General features: G+C 35.8%; 3 protein-coding genes across 6 annotated transcripts; 2 read left to right on the plus strand and 1 right to left on the minus strand.

The window, feature by feature from the left end:
- Nucleotides 1-203: 203 nt before the first annotated feature.
- Nucleotides 204-3,756, minus strand: LOC125217991 (Major facilitator superfamily protein). Its single transcript, XM_048119578.2, has 14 exons — nt 3,508-3,756; nt 3,312-3,388; nt 2,764-2,842; nt 2,637-2,696; nt 2,475-2,541; nt 2,266-2,390; nt 2,090-2,191; nt 1,626-2,003; nt 1,495-1,542; nt 1,323-1,385; nt 1,130-1,210; nt 892-990; nt 652-789; nt 204-539 (listed from the first exon to the last, which is right to left on the minus strand). Exons 1-14 carry the CDS (start codon nt 3,712-3,714, stop codon nt 405-407), a joined length of 1,659 nt encoding a protein of 552 aa, XP_047975535.1. The 5' UTR covers nt 3,715-3,756; the 3' UTR covers nt 204-404.
- Nucleotides 3,757-7,253: 3,497 nt separating this feature from the next.
- On the plus strand, nt 7,254-9,918 carry LOC125219793 (uncharacterized). 3 transcript variants are annotated; one of them, XM_048121860.2, is made up of 4 exons: nt 7,270-7,379; nt 7,962-8,008; nt 8,248-8,930; nt 9,164-9,918. In XM_048121860.2, exons 1-4 carry the CDS (start codon nt 7,354-7,356, stop codon nt 9,782-9,784), a joined length of 1,377 nt encoding a protein of 458 aa, XP_047977817.2. In that variant the 5' UTR covers nt 7,270-7,353; the 3' UTR covers nt 9,785-9,918. The 3 variants fall into 3 exon arrangements, with proteins under 3 accessions (XP_088923421.1, XP_088923422.1, XP_047977817.2); XM_089067295.1 differs by having other exon boundaries at nt 7,254-8,008; XM_089067296.1 differs by lacking the exon at nt 7,962-8,008 and having other exon boundaries at nt 7,261-7,379.
- A 2,909-nt stretch (nt 9,919-12,827) lies between these two features.
- On the plus strand, nt 12,828-14,950 carry LOC125219225 (putative protein phosphatase 2C 24). Of its 2 annotated transcripts, XM_048121139.2 has the most exons (5): nt 12,828-12,907; nt 13,020-13,354; nt 13,560-13,883; nt 13,948-14,053; nt 14,567-14,950. In XM_048121139.2, exons 2-5 carry the CDS (start codon nt 13,022-13,024, stop codon nt 14,836-14,838), a joined length of 1,035 nt encoding a protein of 344 aa, XP_047977096.1. In that variant the 5' UTR covers nt 12,828-12,907; nt 13,020-13,021; the 3' UTR covers nt 14,839-14,950. The 2 variants fall into 2 exon arrangements, with proteins under 2 accessions (XP_047977096.1, XP_047977095.1); XM_048121138.2 differs by lacking the exon at nt 12,828-12,907 and having other exon boundaries at nt 12,914-13,354.
- The last annotated feature ends 2,076 nt before the right edge of the window (nt 14,951-17,026 follow it).

Genomic DNA, 17,026 nt, shown 5'->3' on the forward strand with positions numbered 1-17,026 from the left:
CAACATTTGAGCAATAATCACTAAACAATCTCACATTCAAGTTAATGGTCACATAGTTCTTTCCGGCGTTGGCTGTAAATTTCGAATACTTTCATTTCCTTCCCATTAGTTAACAATTTTTGTGTGCCTTTCAGTTTCTGATCTAGATTTGTAAATTGATATCATATTCTCCTTCTGAAGAGTTAAATTTCTAAACAACATACTAAACAAAATGATATTTATTTATTAACTAATCTCATCAAAGGTTGCATTACATCACTTGCAGAATATTTAGTTCAACTCAATAAAAGAGTATAGTGGCGAGTCTAAAATGTCAACATAGGAAGTAATATGTACGCATTTATATAAAAACGTCAAGGAACCGAAACCTGCAATGATAGCCACAGCTGCCAAATTAAAGATTTTCACTCCGACAGTTTGGATTCAATTTCTTCCAAGCTCAACCCTTTGGTCTCAGGAACATAGACTATGACAAATGCTAGCGAGAGGATAGCGATTGCTCCAAATAGAAGGAACAGATTTTCAGCTCCAAGTAACTCCTGCAGAATTGCACATGTTATTCTTTTTACAATATCATCTCCTTCCCAGATAAAATTTGAATTCTAGAAAGCAATGCACTTAAATTCATAAGGATGGGAGTGCTCTCAGTACCTTCAACGGGGAGAATGCAAAGGTTACTATAGCGTTTGAACCAAAATTCGTTAGTACTGCAAGGCTGGTACCCTTTCCTCTTGTCCGACTAGGGAATATCTCGGACACCATAAGCCAACTGATAGGTCCAAATGATATCTGGGATTCCAACCAACAACAAATTAGTGGTTTGTTGTACATGGTTGAGACGATCATATTTCAGTGTTAAGCTTAAGCACCATCCACATGCAACACAATCACCTGATAGCAACCGACGTAGAGAAGCAATGCAGCTACAGCGAGCAGAGGATACCCTCCTAAGAATTTGTAGTAGGCAGAAAGCAGCAGCAGAGACAAAGCCTGTGATCAATGTGATAGGGCGTAAAAGTTAAATATAGTTCACTTCATATTACCAACTATAACTATAATCACTTGAAATCCATTTGTAGTATGACTGTTTAGTCGTTTACAAAATCAACAATGATAGCAAGTTACATACAAGTCCACCAACCCCTCCTATTAACAGGGGTCTTCTTCCTAGATCATCAACCTTCAGGACAGCTACTCCAGTCATGAGCAACTGCAAAAAGAAGAAGACACCGGTTAGACTCGGTTACCTACGATGGGAAGTTTATTTGATAAAGGCAAATAAAAAAAGGTTACCATGTGAAAATCATTTTGCTTACGCGTACCTTAAATACCCCCACAACAACTGAGAGTTTTGTCGCATCAGCAGCAGCAGCAAATCCAGCAGTCTTAGGACAAATGACAGATTTCACAAACCAATATCTCAAAAAGAACATCCAATAATTATGGAAGATATGAGAAAATAGAGATCAGTTCAAACCAATAGAAGTGGAGTACCTGAAGAATTGGACCTGCATAGTACAAAACACTTGGTTGCCCAGTAATCTGATAAATTTTACAGAATACGCATCATGAGAAATTATACTCAGACAACAGCTTAGATATGTACTGGAAGCATGCCATTAAACCTGCTGAAAAAGGACCAATCCTCCACCAATTATGAAGGCTTTCAGACTTGGGCCCTGAAAAACCTCAAGAAAACTTCCTTCTGAATCCTGACCACTGTATGCAGTTTTCAAGGAAACAATGGTTTCTTCAATTTGTTTCTCAGATGCTTTATCATCAGTTGATCGGCCTCTCAGTTTATTCAGCGCAAGCACAGCTTTTTCCTTGTATTCTTGCAAGGACGCTTTACCTTGAACAGCCCTAAGAAGCAACCATCGTGGAGATTGAGGGAGACTCCACATCCCTAGGCCCATGACCAATGCGATTGGGGCACTGAATCCAAACATGTAACGCCACCCTCCAACAGCATTGATTTCGAAACTACCAACAAAGTAGCCTAACTGCGTTGAAGATCATTCTTCAAGATTTAGCTTATGTACACAATATACACCGCCGATCATAATTGATAATGGTAAAAGGTTGTTACCAATATCCCGAGAACTATGAAAAGCTCCTTTAGAGATATTAAAGTGCCCCGAATCTGAGATGGACATGTCTCTGCAATATAAAGGGGAGCCCCATGCATTGCCTGCCATTTTTGTTTGATTAACAAATGGAAAATAGATTCCATGTACGTTCAAGAAAAAAACTTAGAAAGCTCACCATGCCAATACCAAGACCATATAAGCATCGTCCTATCAAGAGAACTCCGAGGCCAGGAGCATAGGCGGTCAACAGACCACCACTCAAATAAAGGAGGGAGGCAATGATAAGTTCTCTATTCCTTCCTAGATTTACTCAACCAAAAGACTGATTACATTTTTATGATATTCAAATAAATAACTAAAATAATGTTACTCAATAAAAAGTACCGAGGAAATCAGCCAGGGGATATACAATGAGCGAACCAAAAAGAGCACCATAAAGGGAGCCGCTAACCTTCATTCGAAAAGCCAAAACACAAAATAGAAGAAACAATGAAAAATATGCCATCTCAACAGATACCAGGAGTGCCATATAATCTTAAAGCATACCACTAAACCAAGCTGAATAGCTGAAAGGTTGAACCAGTTGGTACCACTGAGCTCAGGTGACTGTAAAACCAAAATAAGAATAACAATAAGTCGTCAAGCTTTAGAGTGCGCAAAGAGCGAATGTTACCTGCAGCGAAATTGCAGCTCCAGAGGTGGCACCAATGTCATAGCCAAATAACAAACCCCCCAAGGCAGGGAATAGAAATCTAACAATAAAGTCGAACCATCACAAAAAGAAAAAAGAAATGTATGCACAATATATATATTCCCACAGTTTCATAGAATCATCAAATGTCGCACTGCCTGTTAAATCCAAAACAAGCTTAAAAACCATCATAGTTATATGCTACAGTGCATTAAGTATCCTAAGTTGCAGGTTTTATGCTACCATAGTATTGTTAATCTCAACTGAGCCCAAATTATATGTATAATTTAAATCGTGTAAACCATTTCAATTGCAAAACAGAGTAAAGTCTTCTTTTGATAACCGGTACACAAAAAAAAAACTTATTTAGAATTCTTTTTCCATTATTCCGCACACTGAAGAGACACACATTTAAGTTAAACTTCAAACCAAATGTGCTAAGTTTGCCTAGATTAGAAGTTGGAACACATAACACCTTCACATATTCAATTACAAGAGAATGAAAACAAATAAAAAATAGAAAGACTTACGGTAACAAAACAGAAGACCAAGCAAAGTCCTCCTGCTCAGAATTCAATGATTGAGCTTCATCCGAAGAAGCTCCAACCTTCCAGCCAAAAAAAAAATAAACAAAAGTAAAATTATACTCCGTAGCTAAGATTCTAAATGAATTCAACTCCAATTGACCAAAATTAGGAACGAAGTAAAAGAAAACTGTCTCGTTACCTTCGTGAGGTTGCGTTTAGCAGTAGGGCGCACAAAATGCATTCTAAATCCGTTATGATTAGCCAAAATTGAGCGACTGTGAGAACCCCGGAGAAGAGCGTTTCTGCCGCTGACAGCATTTGATCTCTTGGCGACGCAGAAATTGGCTTGTTGGTTCTTGTTCCAGAGCTTGAGATTTAGCAATGGCGGAGCACAGTTTAGAGCCATTTTTACACACTGTACAAGAAACAGATTTTGAATATGTTAGTTTGGATTTTTTTTTATACGAAAAAAAATATTTTATACCCCTAACATTTTAATTTGGTACAATAGTATTCCAAATATATGCTAAATTGTGAATATATTTTCAGTGTCTCAATTAAAACATTCCATTTTACTACTCCCTCCAACCCAGATAATTTAGGACACTTTGACCTGACACGAGTTTTAAGAAATCTAATGAAAAGTAAGTTGAAAAAGGTGGGATATGTGTCCTACTTTTAAAATATTAGTTTTATAATAAAATGTGAGTAGAAATGAATTAGTGGAATATGGAGTCCACTATCAAAAATGGTAAAAGTGAAGTGGGACAAATTATGTGGGACGGCTCGAAATGAAATATTGGATCGAATTATCTGGGGATGGGGGGAGTATTTGTTATTTAGTGGAAGAAAATCAATTAGTTACAGATTAGAATCAGACATTTCAACTGACACTATAGTTATGATTTTATTTCATCTACAAAATAAGCTAAAAGATTCTTTAAGGTTAAGACTGCGGTTGGAATTTCATTTACTTGATATTTAAAATTGCAAACCAATATTTCAACAAGATATCAATGTGATGTTACAAAATTAAGGATTCATGACAATTTGAGTTGGAATTGCCATTTCAAGGATCTTTTGTCAAAGATGACTCGTTATTCTTTTTTCATATAATATTAAAGTAACAAATAACTTATTTTTAAAATAAAAATAATATTATACTTAATTTATTTTTGTTTATATATTTTATTCTCTTTTTATTTAGCATACAAAACAATACAGTAGTACTATATAAAATCTCATATTGTTCAGATTTTTTGAGACGGGAGAGTAGTAGTTTTAATTTGTAAGGAAGTATAATTATTAAGAAGAAAGTCAATATAGATCTTAATTTATAATTTGACATACTGGTAGAGTTATGATTTTTCATTCAAAAATAGAGAACAAAATGATATTTGGATCCTTTATAATATAATTGTCGTATTACTAAGGAAATTTGGTAGATATTCTATTCTTGTGGTGAATAGAAAGGGCAGGACCCATCCATAAGATAACATTCGTCCAAATTAAACGATGGGAGTACTTGGAAAAGGTCATATTTAAATATCAATCTAACATGTTAGCTTCACAAAATGTAGTGTGTCAATATGTAGTATAGAGAAATGGAATGGTATTGTCAACTCCAAACGCATGGAATGCAGGGATGGATCCAGAAAATGATCATTGAAGGGGCAAAAATAAATATGGGGATATTCAAAGTGTTTGAGGAGGGGCATTTAAAGAAGAAACTAATATTAATTTTTTTCTATAATAGAATTTATACATTGGTATGAAATTTTGAAGGAGGGCATTTGCCCCTCCTCCTTGCACATTAGATCCGTCCATGATGGAATGTATATCAGTATATGTATATGCCACCGCTCATCACAACTCAATCTAGGGTGGGGATTTGGTTAGAACCGAATCGATAAGTCGGTTAACCGAATCCATTTTTTTTCCAAATTCAAGAACCGAAACCAAACCTTAAGTCGGTTCGATTATTTGAGGAACCGATCGGTACTGGCCGACAGGTTATTCGGTTCTACCAAAGGAACTAAAATTAAGTGACAGACAATAAAAAAAAATTGTTTGCATGCGCTGGGATATGATCCATAATGTTCAATCTTCAAATTTAAGACTTCAAATTGTTAAACATTAAATACAAAATTCCTAAATCGTAATCATATATTCATATCGGTAGAATATTGATGGTTTTAATAATAGTTACCATAATATCATCACAAACATACACTACCAAATTTAAATACTAAAATATTCATATTGGCTACTTCTATAGGTAGAGTTTTTACTTTTTCATTTATTTTTTACTTTTCAAAACTGAAATTAATAACAAAACTAAAATCAATATAAGAAATTTAAAATTAAATATATAAAAAAATATTGGTTATTCAGTTCTAACCTCTCGGTTGTCGGTTAGAACCGAGAACCGAAATTAGCTAAAACCTATTAACCAAAACCAAACCCTAACCTTATTTTTCCGGTTCAAGCTTAACCGAGAACCGAGAACCATTTCTCCATGTCTAACTCAATCGAACATGTACCTCTCAATTTCAGCAGTACCCATGTCACAAGTCAAATTCTGTCCGATTTGCCTATTAAATAAATACTCCTTCTATCCCACTTTAGGAGTCTCATTTGTGTTCGACATGAGTTTTAGAAAATATAAAGGAAAGCTGGTGAATAATGGTTGAATGTGGGTACTACTTTTATATATTAATTTTATAATAAAATATGAATGGAAAAAGAGTTGTGGAATGGAAGGTTTATTACCATTTATGGAATGTTTCAACCATAACTCCTAAAATGGGGCACCCAAAAATGGTAAACCAGGACTGACAAAGTAGGACAGAGGAGTAATAAAAGCTACTCCTTCCATCCACCAAATGACGCCCACATCTGAGTCGGTACGAGTTTTAAGATATGTGAAGAAAAGAGAGTTGAAAAAGTTAGTTGAATGTGACATACTTGGATTTTACATGGTTTTAGATGGTGGTTTCATATGAATTTGAGCATATTTCGTCTATTATTAGGCGTGTTTATATCTATTTCTCTATTATGTTGGTATGTTGACTATTTTGTTAATAATGTGTAGAAAAAGGTTCAAAATATGTGGATGTGCAACAGCCTTGGTTTGAGACAATATTTACTGAAGAGTGTTCGAAAGAGCTTCACGTGGGTATCTTGCACGCCTCAATCGAAGTTCCTTATAAGAAGTTATGGTCGTTATACGAACACTGCGCTGTCCAGAAAATCTCACGCGGCCGGGTGAATTATTACCCTATAATTCCACCCGGTCGGGTGGCATGCTTAAGCTTGCGAGAGTCCAGAAACTTTCACCCGGACGGGTGAATTTGGATTAATTCCACCCGGCCGGGTCTGTCATTTTGGCGTTTTTTGAGCTGATAGGTTGGCCCTAAAACCCAATAAAATTTCTATTATTCTATGTTTGACTCATAATTCAACACTTCATTGATTATTTTTATAATATAGAAAGTTTTCAACAAATAATAATTCTACTCTTCATTTATATTATAAATGTGGACTTACAATACACTAACACTACTTCCGCTATCTTTTTCTTTTCTCTCTCTTACTTGTTCCATCTCTTTATTACTTTACCAATTATACATTAAAATCGGTGTTATTTACAAAGTTGTCTATTTTTTGAAGACGGAAGGAGTATTAAATATACAAATTATATATTATTTTTTTATTAATCTACTAATAGATAAATAAATTAGAAACTTCAAAATTTCTTGAAATATGTTTCATTTTGCACAAATTTCAAATATTAATATTTGATCATGTTTATATTTGAGTTATATCAAATTTACCATAATTAAATGTTTTACATTTTATAAATATAACTATTTTGCACAATTATTTATTGGATTGTTCGCATATTAATTTTCTTTAGTGCTAGACATAGCTTGGTTTCATGTGAATGTACTTCTGAGACTGGCTTAATGTGATTTGTCTTTACTGCTGGCAGCTGAAATGGATAATTGAGGATTTCCTGAGCTAGTATCTTGAGTGAAGTTTTATGCTGCTTTCCGGCTATCATTTCTGGTAAATATAAGGCTTCCCCTGTACAGGGGATATGTTTGTTGTTTCGTGAATATCTGCAAATCAAGCATCTTATTGCATGACTGTGTAATGTTTGACTTGTGCTGTATGAAATTAAATCTTCAATTCCACATCTTAGCTGATTATCCCTTTTATTTTCTGTGAATATAGTGTGTTGAGGTTCTCCCTCCTAGCCAATCTAACTTTTTCGATTTTTGGGCTGATTGATAAACTAATGAAGGTCTTGGCAGTTTCCTTCTCTATTATACTTTGTTACTCTCTGATTAATTGTTAGATATGTTATTAAGATGACTTGGTTGAGCAGATCTTTGCAGCTATTCAGTTTGGAAATTCAATCAGGTGAAATTATATTTCAACAGTTTTTCCCACATTTCTAATATTTCTACGATGGTTAAGGAGCTTAGTGGGAAGCTGATTTTCTTGTCTACATGGATCAAAGCTTATAGTATTAAGTTTGCTCAACTGTTTTTGTTGAATTTTCGTTTGGATACTTGGAATTTAACATGGGTTTGAGGAAGTAAATAGTGCAATTATGTCTAATTTTGATTTCCATGGAGTGAAAAGCCAAGAATGGGGCACACGCCACAGCATGGAAAGCATGTTGCCAAAAGGTAAAGAAAAATACATTGGTTTGTTTTTCCTCATGAGTCTCACTAAGATGAGCATTAATGGTGTGTGCACTCATCTCTTGTCACATGAAGCAAACACTATACAAACAAAGTTGCACGAAGATATATACTAACAAATAATTAAACCAAAGACTTAAAGCATCTACTCTCTACCTCGATGCCTTCCAATCTCTCTTTCCCTAGAGCCAGAGGACTGAACCAAAACATATGCAAATATGTAGTGATTTGTTTAGTATGTGCCACCTACATTCTGGTGTCAAGCCAACCGAAATGGAGGAGACGCAGCGATTCACGTTCTTCGACAAACGTCAGCCATCTGGTGTTTGGGATTACTAGTTCATCAAACAGGTGGAGAGACAAAAGAGATTACATCCAAGCATGGTGGAGACCTAATGTGAGCCGAGGCTTCGTGTTCTTGGACCGTCCCCCTACGGAGCACCTGCCATGGCCTGCAATGCACCCTCCCTACCGTGTCTCGGATGACAACTCGCGGTACAAGGAGTACAACAGGCACCGTATTCCATCTGCGATACGGATGGCCCGGGTGATCGAGGAGACGTTCAAGGCGGAGCGGGGAGGGGAGGCTAGGTGGTTTGTGATGACAGATGATGACACAGTTTTGTTTGTTGACAACTTGGTTGGAGTTTTGTCAAAGTATGATCACAACAAGTATTTTTATGTTGGGATGAACTCAGAGTGCTTTGTGTGCAATGTTGTTCACTCATTTGGGATGGCATTTGGTGGAGGTGGATATGCCCTGAGCTATCCCCTGGCTAAGGCTATGGCTAAGAACATGGATTTGTGCCTCAAGAGATATCCATTTCTCTATGGAAGTGATCTCATTCTCCAATTTTGTATTGCTGATTTGGGAGTCCCTCTCACTCATGAGCCAGGTTTCCACCAGGTACATTGATGGTCCTGTTAGGTTGACAACTATCTTAAATTGATATCTGATAATTATGTCAACACGAAGACATGTCAACTAAATATAGTTGACTTATGTTGACATCCATAACATAGGTTTGTTGACATAGTTATCGGTTATCAATTTATGATAGTTATTATATCTAGGTATTTTAATTCATCTTAGCAAATCTTTCAACTTCCCTCATTCTCCGATGTGGTATGAGTTTGCAGATTGATTTCACAGGCGACATCTCAGGGCTGCTATCAGCCCACCCCCACTCTCCTCTGGTGTCACTCCACCATCTGGACGCAGTGGAGCCGCTGTTCCCCTCGACCAACCGTGCCGAGTCACTAAACCTGCTGATGCAAGCTGCAGCAGTCGACGAATCGCGACTGCTGCAGCAGAGCATATGCTATCTGAAGAAATACAACTGGACTCTCTCGGCCGCGTGGGGATACTCGGTCGAGCTATATGAGACCATTCTCCCTCCGAGCCATCTCTACCGCCCTCGCGAGACCTTCGCGCAATGGATGAAGGGCGCCTCGCCGCCGTACATGTTCAATGCTCGCCCCGTCTCCGCGGGCCCCTGCGACGCGCCTCGTCAATACTTCTTGGCGCCAGGACCGGGTCGGGTCACCGCCTACAGAAGAACGTCCCCGCGGGGCCTGCCTGGGTGCCCCGGCGGCCGTTCTGCTGATAATGTCACCGTGATTCGGATCCTCTCGCCCTCGAAGAGGCTGGATTGGCAACAGGATGGAGGGAGGAGAGAGTGCTGCGATGTGGATGAGGTGGATGAGGATGCTCTCCAAGTTAAATTAAGGGATTGTGGCGCCAGAGAGTTACTTCTTTAACCAACCATATCTCATTGCCAATACAATCAACAAACTTCCATTTATTTCTTAGAAAATGTGTGTTTTACTATACTCCCTTCCGCCACGTTGAAACAGGTTGAATTTTTTTGTTTAAATACACTATTTCAATTATATTTTCTCATTCTCTTTTATTTTAACATTTATGGATCCTATCATCCACTACACTATTTCAACTATTTTTCTCCTTTCTTAACTCATCAATTACGCACTAAAACTTGTATCATTCGCAAATAAGAGGATATTTTTCTTAAATTAAAACACCCCTTTTGGCTAGAAATGGGGCGGTACAGTACACCAAAACGATAATACTACCCCCTCCGTCCCATAGTAATGGAGACGTTTCTTTTCGGCACGGAGATTAAGATTAAGAAAAATTGTGTTAGGTGAGTTAAGTAAATGGAGAATAAAGTAAAAAATAAAAAAAGGTAGAGAGATGAAGAGAAAAAAAAAAGTAAAAGAGAGTAAAGTAGGTGTGGAAATATGTGTTGACTTTTACTTAAAAGGGAAATGACTCTATTACTATGGAACGTACCAAAATGACAAAATGACTCTATTACTATGGAACGGAGGGAGTACTATATTTCTTTTCATACCGAAAATTGTGGCATAATAAAAATATCATACATCTACTATACCGAATTATTCGGTATACCAAAAATTCATTATGATAAATTTTATATACCATTGCCATATTGTTACTGCAATATACAAAAATACGGTACGACATACTGTAATATCGTTATACCTCTGTTCGACAGAATTGAGACGACTCTCAACGACATTGGTGTTCATAGAATGGTGGCCGCACACCTAAAATATTAAACACCGAAGGCCTCACGAATGCCCTTAAAGATAATTCAAGCACCCCCGCTAGTGGACTATGCGGTGTGTAAGTATCTGTTGGAGATGCCCGAACTTCTTACAAGGTTGCGTGATTGTTTTTTAAATTATTCATTACAAGCCGCCAATGTATTCACTATGTGCAAAAATAAATCGCGGTTGCTTGCAAAATAGTCCTCGACGAGCCTTTCCGTGGCAAGATCTCTATGAATTTACAATCGAGGTCTTAGTGCTTATCTTAAAGATGAATGTAGGAACTATTAGAAGGTAAAAAAATATATAAAGAAAAGGGAATAATTCTGTTGAGTAACGGATATATTTTGAATAAAAGGTTAAATTTTGAATTGAATCCTAATAAGAGACTTTTCGCAATATAAGGACCTAAAATGTGCAGAGTGCATTATTTGAGAATCAAATTTGAAGTTCATTCTTAGTGTTATAATAAATGTAAATGAGATGAAATTAAATGTGAGATCCACGTATAAAAAATATAAAAGTGAAATTGAACGTTTATTTGGGACCAGACAAAAAAGATAAGAAATATTGGCGTTTAATATCAGGAAACATTTCAAAAAAAAAAAAAATTTCCACAACCTTTGAACTTGATATACTACGAATTTAAGTACTTGTTTAGTTTTTCTTACCAACAACAAAATCCAGCTACATTATATTTGTTATTACATCACATAAGATATGGTTATCACGGAAAAATGACACTAAACTTTATAAAAAAAAATGTGGAAAAAAATGTGTAGAATATGAATCTAATTTTTATATATTAATTGTATAATAAAATATAAGTATAATGAATTAATGGTGTATAAATCCATTTATAAAAATTGAAAAGAAAAAGATAAATACTGTCTTTCAATTGCCGACAATTCAAAATAGCAAAATATATCAAATGTTGAGATTGTAGTTTAAAATAATTATACTACACTCTTCATCCCATTTTAGAGTCTCAGTTTATCATTTTTGGATATCTCAATTTAGGAGTCTCGATTTAAATATTTCATAAATGGTAGTAATAGGTTCCACATTCCACTAATTTTTTTACACTTACAATTTATTATAAAACTAATATTTATAAGTAGGAGACACATTTCACTATCCATTTTCACCAACTTTCCTTTTCTATTTCTTAAAATTAGTGTTGAACTCAAATGAGACTCTTAAAATGGGACGAATGGAGTATTATGGGACGAACCAAAAAGGAAAATATTCTTATTTTTATGGGATGGAGGGAGTATATCGTCGGTGAATAAGAGTTTTGTTTTTCCATTTTAGTCTGTTCGGAAATAAGAGTCTCGGTTCACTTTTACCATAAATGATAATAGGTCTCACATTCCACTAACTTATTTCACTCACAATTTATTTAAAACTAATATATATAAGTGAGACTAATATTCAACTAACGTTTTCTTCACCCATTTTTCTTAACATTTCTTAAAATCCGTATCGCCAAGAAATGAGACTCATAATAGCGGACTAAAGGAGTATAAATTATGTAAGGCTAAATAGAGGGGTAATTAGGTATTATAGGTGTAATAAATAAATTAATATAATAGGAGTAATGATTACTTCCTCCGTCCCACATTTAGAGTCACTTATTGTTATGGTTCGGGTTTTAAGAAAGAGTTGAAGTGTGTAATAAATAAAGTGAGATGGTGGAGTGTGTAATAAATGAAGTGAGATAGTAAAGTGTGTAATAAATGAAGTGAGATGATGGAGTTGGTTGAAGGTGGGTCCCCTTTGACTTTTGATTTTTGTTTTGATTTATTTTAATGTAGATAATGACATTTTTATGTAATTTTGATGAAGAATGGGGTAAAATTGTATGACTAAATATGAAAAATTTTAAAAATGACTTTTAAACTGGGACGAATTTTTATGGCAAAAAGTGACTTTTAATCTGGGACATAGAGAGTATGATATAATAAATCGAAATTTAGGGGGGAAACAAGCTTAGAAATATAATCACTCCGTAGGCTGGAGGGGGTTGGAAACTGGAAACGTGTCCGGGAGAGCAAAGGAGGGGCGGCCACGTGTGTAGTGAAAAGCAAGGTCTCCAGCATTGCGGTGGTTGGCCCCCATTGGTCCACGTTCTCCGGCACCTAAAGCAGCGCTGGTACACGCGTTGAGCTCGAGCCGACGGGTGGAACATCATCGCCACTCTTCTTCTCCGCCGCGCTTCCTCTTTTTCAATATGAATTATTATTTCTATTTTCTTTTCTTCTTTTCCAAGTATTTTCCAACAACTTGGTAAATAAAATTAAAATACCACATTGATTGTTCCAGTCGCTTTCAATTCGCCTCCTGTTCCAATTACTTTCTTATTCGCATTTGCATTTTTATGCTCTCTTCTGAATCGAAGGGATGGCAGAGATCTGTTGCGAGAGCGAGGGTTCGTGCGAGACCAGCAGCAGAGCGGCTCGGAGACGGAGGATGGAGCTCCGCCGCGTCAGAGTGGACCCCACCGTTAAACGTCGTCGTCTCCAACTCCAACTCTCACTCTCCTCCTCCCCTAAACATTGCGACAATAAAAATGATATTCTCCCCAAATTCGGATTCGCCTCCGTTTGTGGGCGCCGCCGAGACATGGAGGACGCCGTCGCCAGTCATCCTTCCTTTTGCCGGAATTTTTCCGACGACGATTTTTCCACCGGCCTACACTACTTCGGCGTCTACGACGGCCACGGATGCTCTCATGTAAATTAATTACTCTTTCCCTAATTTCTTTTTTCGTCCATCTATACTTTTTATTATAAAATTAATATTTTTTCGTCTTTCTCTAATTAATTGATATTTTTACTTTTTATTATAAAATTAAAATTAATATATACAAGGAGGAGGATCAATATTCTACTCACTTTTCCATTCACTTTCTGCTATATAATTTGAATGTTAACTTCAGGTAGCTACGAAATGTAAGGAGAGATTGCACGAGATGGTGAAGGAAGAGTTACTCGTCGGAGAAGATCGCGACAGTAGCAACTGGTGGAAGTGCGTGATGGAGCGAAGCTTCACGCGCATGGACAAAGAAGCGGTTGCATGGAATGAGAACGTTGCGACTGCGAGCTGCCGGTGCGAGCTGCAGATGCCGGAGTGCGACGCAGTGGGATCCACGGCGGTGGTTGCTGTGGTCAGTCCGTGCAATATAGTGGTGGCCAATTGCGGTGATTCGAGGGCAGTGCTGTGCCGGAGCGGCAAGGCTATTCCACTCTCCACCGACCACAAAGTGAGTTTTTTTGGTTCCTATTTTGTTTCAAGGAATAGTTAAATAAGTGTGTGCTTAATTGTAGCCCGACCGGCCGGACGAGATGAACCGGATACAGGCCGCTGGTGGCCGAGTCATATTTTGGGAGGGGGCTCGGGTTCTTGGTGTTCTTGCCATGTCCAGGGCCATTGGTAACTTTACTAAATTTAATTTTAGTTTTTCTTTTTTCGTCTCTTTGCTAATAAAGGTCCAATTTCATTTTTATTCAAATTTTATTAAATTAATTAACATAAAAATAAGATTCACTTTTTCATTATTTATTATTTTATCAAATTAAATAAATTCTTTAAATCCAAGATAATAAAGTGAGATATTTATTATTAGACTAATTAAGTACTCTCTAATCTAATAATTTGTCACACCATTTGATCTGGCATGAGTTTTAAGAAATGCAATAAAAAGTGAATTGAAAAAGTTAATGAAATGTCGGTCCTACTTTTATATATTAATTTTATAATAAAATGTTAGTGGAATATGCGGTCCACTGTCCACAAATAAAAATAATGGAAATAAGTGACAAATTTTAGTGAAAGTGAAGGTCACAATTTTTTGAGGGCGAACAAAAATGGAAATAAGTGACAAATTTTTAGGGACGAAAGGAGTATTTGATATGAATAATAACGAAGGGAAGGTGGTGATTGCAGGTGATAATTATTTGAAGCCATACGTAAGCTGTGAACCGGAGGTGACGATAACGGAGCGGAGCGAAGAGGACGAGTGCTTGATACTAGCCAGCGATGGGCTGTGGGATGTGGTGTCCAACGACACGGCCTGTGGTGTGGCGAGGATGTGCCTCAAGGGGAAGGAAGGCAGCTCGGACAAGGCGTGCAATGATGCGTCCATGCTGCTAACTAAGCTGGCTCTCGCGCGGAGGAGTGCGGACAACGTTACTGTACTTGTTATTGATCTAACCTAATGAATGATCCACCTCTAATAGTACTCACTTCTTCTCTTTTTTGGGTTTAGCTTTTGGTGTAAACGATGGACTTACTTGTTTGGGTTATAATTGTTGGCGAACTTACTTTAAACGATTTCTCTTTATTTAATCAATGTATGTATATATAGTGCGCTCACTTCTGTCACAGTCACAGCTCTTCTTCGACCATAAAACAACCCAACCCTTCCCTACGCAACTCTTTACTTTATTATTATATTGTTATTAAGTATCTTTATTAGAATTTCCACACTAAAAGCATTCGCAATAGGCTCCCTGCGGACCAGTTATCTATGGATCCTACTTTATTCCTCTCTCTTATTTTATTTTATTTTTATTTAATTCATTCAACATAATTTTTTAATCTTCGTATCTAAAAAGATTTTTCCAACTTAATTGGGACGAATCGAGTGTTTGATACTCTCTCCGTTCCATTACATGTGACATTACTTTTGGGGGGGCACATGTTTTCAAGTAGTAGTTTAGTGGTTAAATGAAGAAAGAATATAGCAGAATTGAGAAAAAAGTAGAGACAAAAAGCAGCAAAGATGACAAAGTAAGAGGGATAGGGTGTTGTTATGCTGTCATAAAAGAAAATGTCTTATTTCTAGTGGAACGAATGGAGTATTTGACATGAATAATGAATTATGTTAAGTTATGATCGATCATCAATGGGGTATTTATACTAGGGGTGGTTATTCGGTCGGTTCGGTTAATAACCGAATCGACTTGTCGGTTAACCGACCCCAAAATTTCATCAAAAAATTAACCGGAATCGACTCGATCTCAAGTTCGGTTACTTTATTAACCGACTCAGTTAGAACCGGTCGGTTATCAGTGATAACCGAACTAACCGAATTAAAATTAAAATTGTTTATGGTTTTAATTTTTATCCACTTAATACTATTAATACTATATTATTATTACTATTATTATTATTTCTATTTACAGATAATAAATAAATTGCTTAAGCACTTTAAAAGAGTTAAACCTTAAATGATCTAAAATTTAAAAACTTTTCTCCAATAACAAGTAAAGGATTATCCTATTTTTAAAATAGTAGTAATGCTTAAGCACTTTATTGACTTTGAGAGATCTTATTTTTAAAATAATATTTATAATATTTATAAATTTGAGATAGTATAAGTATAACTAATAGTGATACAAATTAAAATAGACTTTTTTGACATTGTAATATGTGACTTTGACCAAATTTGGAAGTAAATTACAAATTTTTCTATTGTGACGAAGTTTAAAAGTAAATTACAATTTCTTCTATTATTAACTAAAAATATAATTGAAATAAAAATTGTTTATGATTTTAACTTTTAACTTTTCATCTACTTTTATTATTATTATTATTATTATTATTATTATTATTATTATTATTATTATTATTATTATTATTATTATTATAAACCTATTTACGAGTAATACATAAATTGTTTAGGCACTTTAAAACACTTAAACTTTACATGATCTATAGTTTAAAAACTCTCCTCCAATAATAAGTGAAGGGATATTCTATTTTTAAAATAGTAATGCTTAAGAGCTTTATTGACTTTAAGATATAAATTTATAAGTATAATACTATAATTGATAGTGACACAAATTAAAATGGACTTTTTTGACATTGCAATACGAGACTTTGACAAAATTTAGATATACATTACAATTTCTTCCATTGTGACAAAGTTTGAAAGTAAATTACAATTTCTTCTTGTATTAAATAAATATATAATTGAAATTAAAATTAATTTAATTTCGGTTATTGGTTATAACAGATAACCGACTTGAAGCAAAACATATAACCGATACCGATCCGAACACCGTAAGTTTCAGTTATCGGTTAACCGATAACCGACCGATTCTGGTTCGATTCTCGGTTTACCGAATAATCGAAAACCGTTTACCCACCCATAATTTATATGGTTGAAAATCATCCTCTTTGAATCATGATAAGTCTGGACTGTAGAGAATAATATTGAATGAAATCGTATAAGCGTGACCAGCTCATGCTAAGTTCACTATGTGTCTAATTTGATGGACCGCTGGACGACTTCCGATCTTCCCGTTGACATGCCAGCCGACTGCTGAGTTCTACGGTGTCCAATTCGGAACCTTCGTCCTTCGATCTGGCTCCATTTTTTATATTTTTTTCACCTAACCA

Source organism: Salvia hispanica, chromosome 1, assembly GCF_029641045.1.
Source record: "Salvia hispanica isolate PSC_SH4W2 chromosome 1, Shi_PSC_v1, whole genome shotgun sequence".
NCBI classification, from domain to species: domain Eukaryota; kingdom Viridiplantae; phylum Streptophyta; class Magnoliopsida; order Lamiales; family Lamiaceae; genus Salvia; species Salvia hispanica.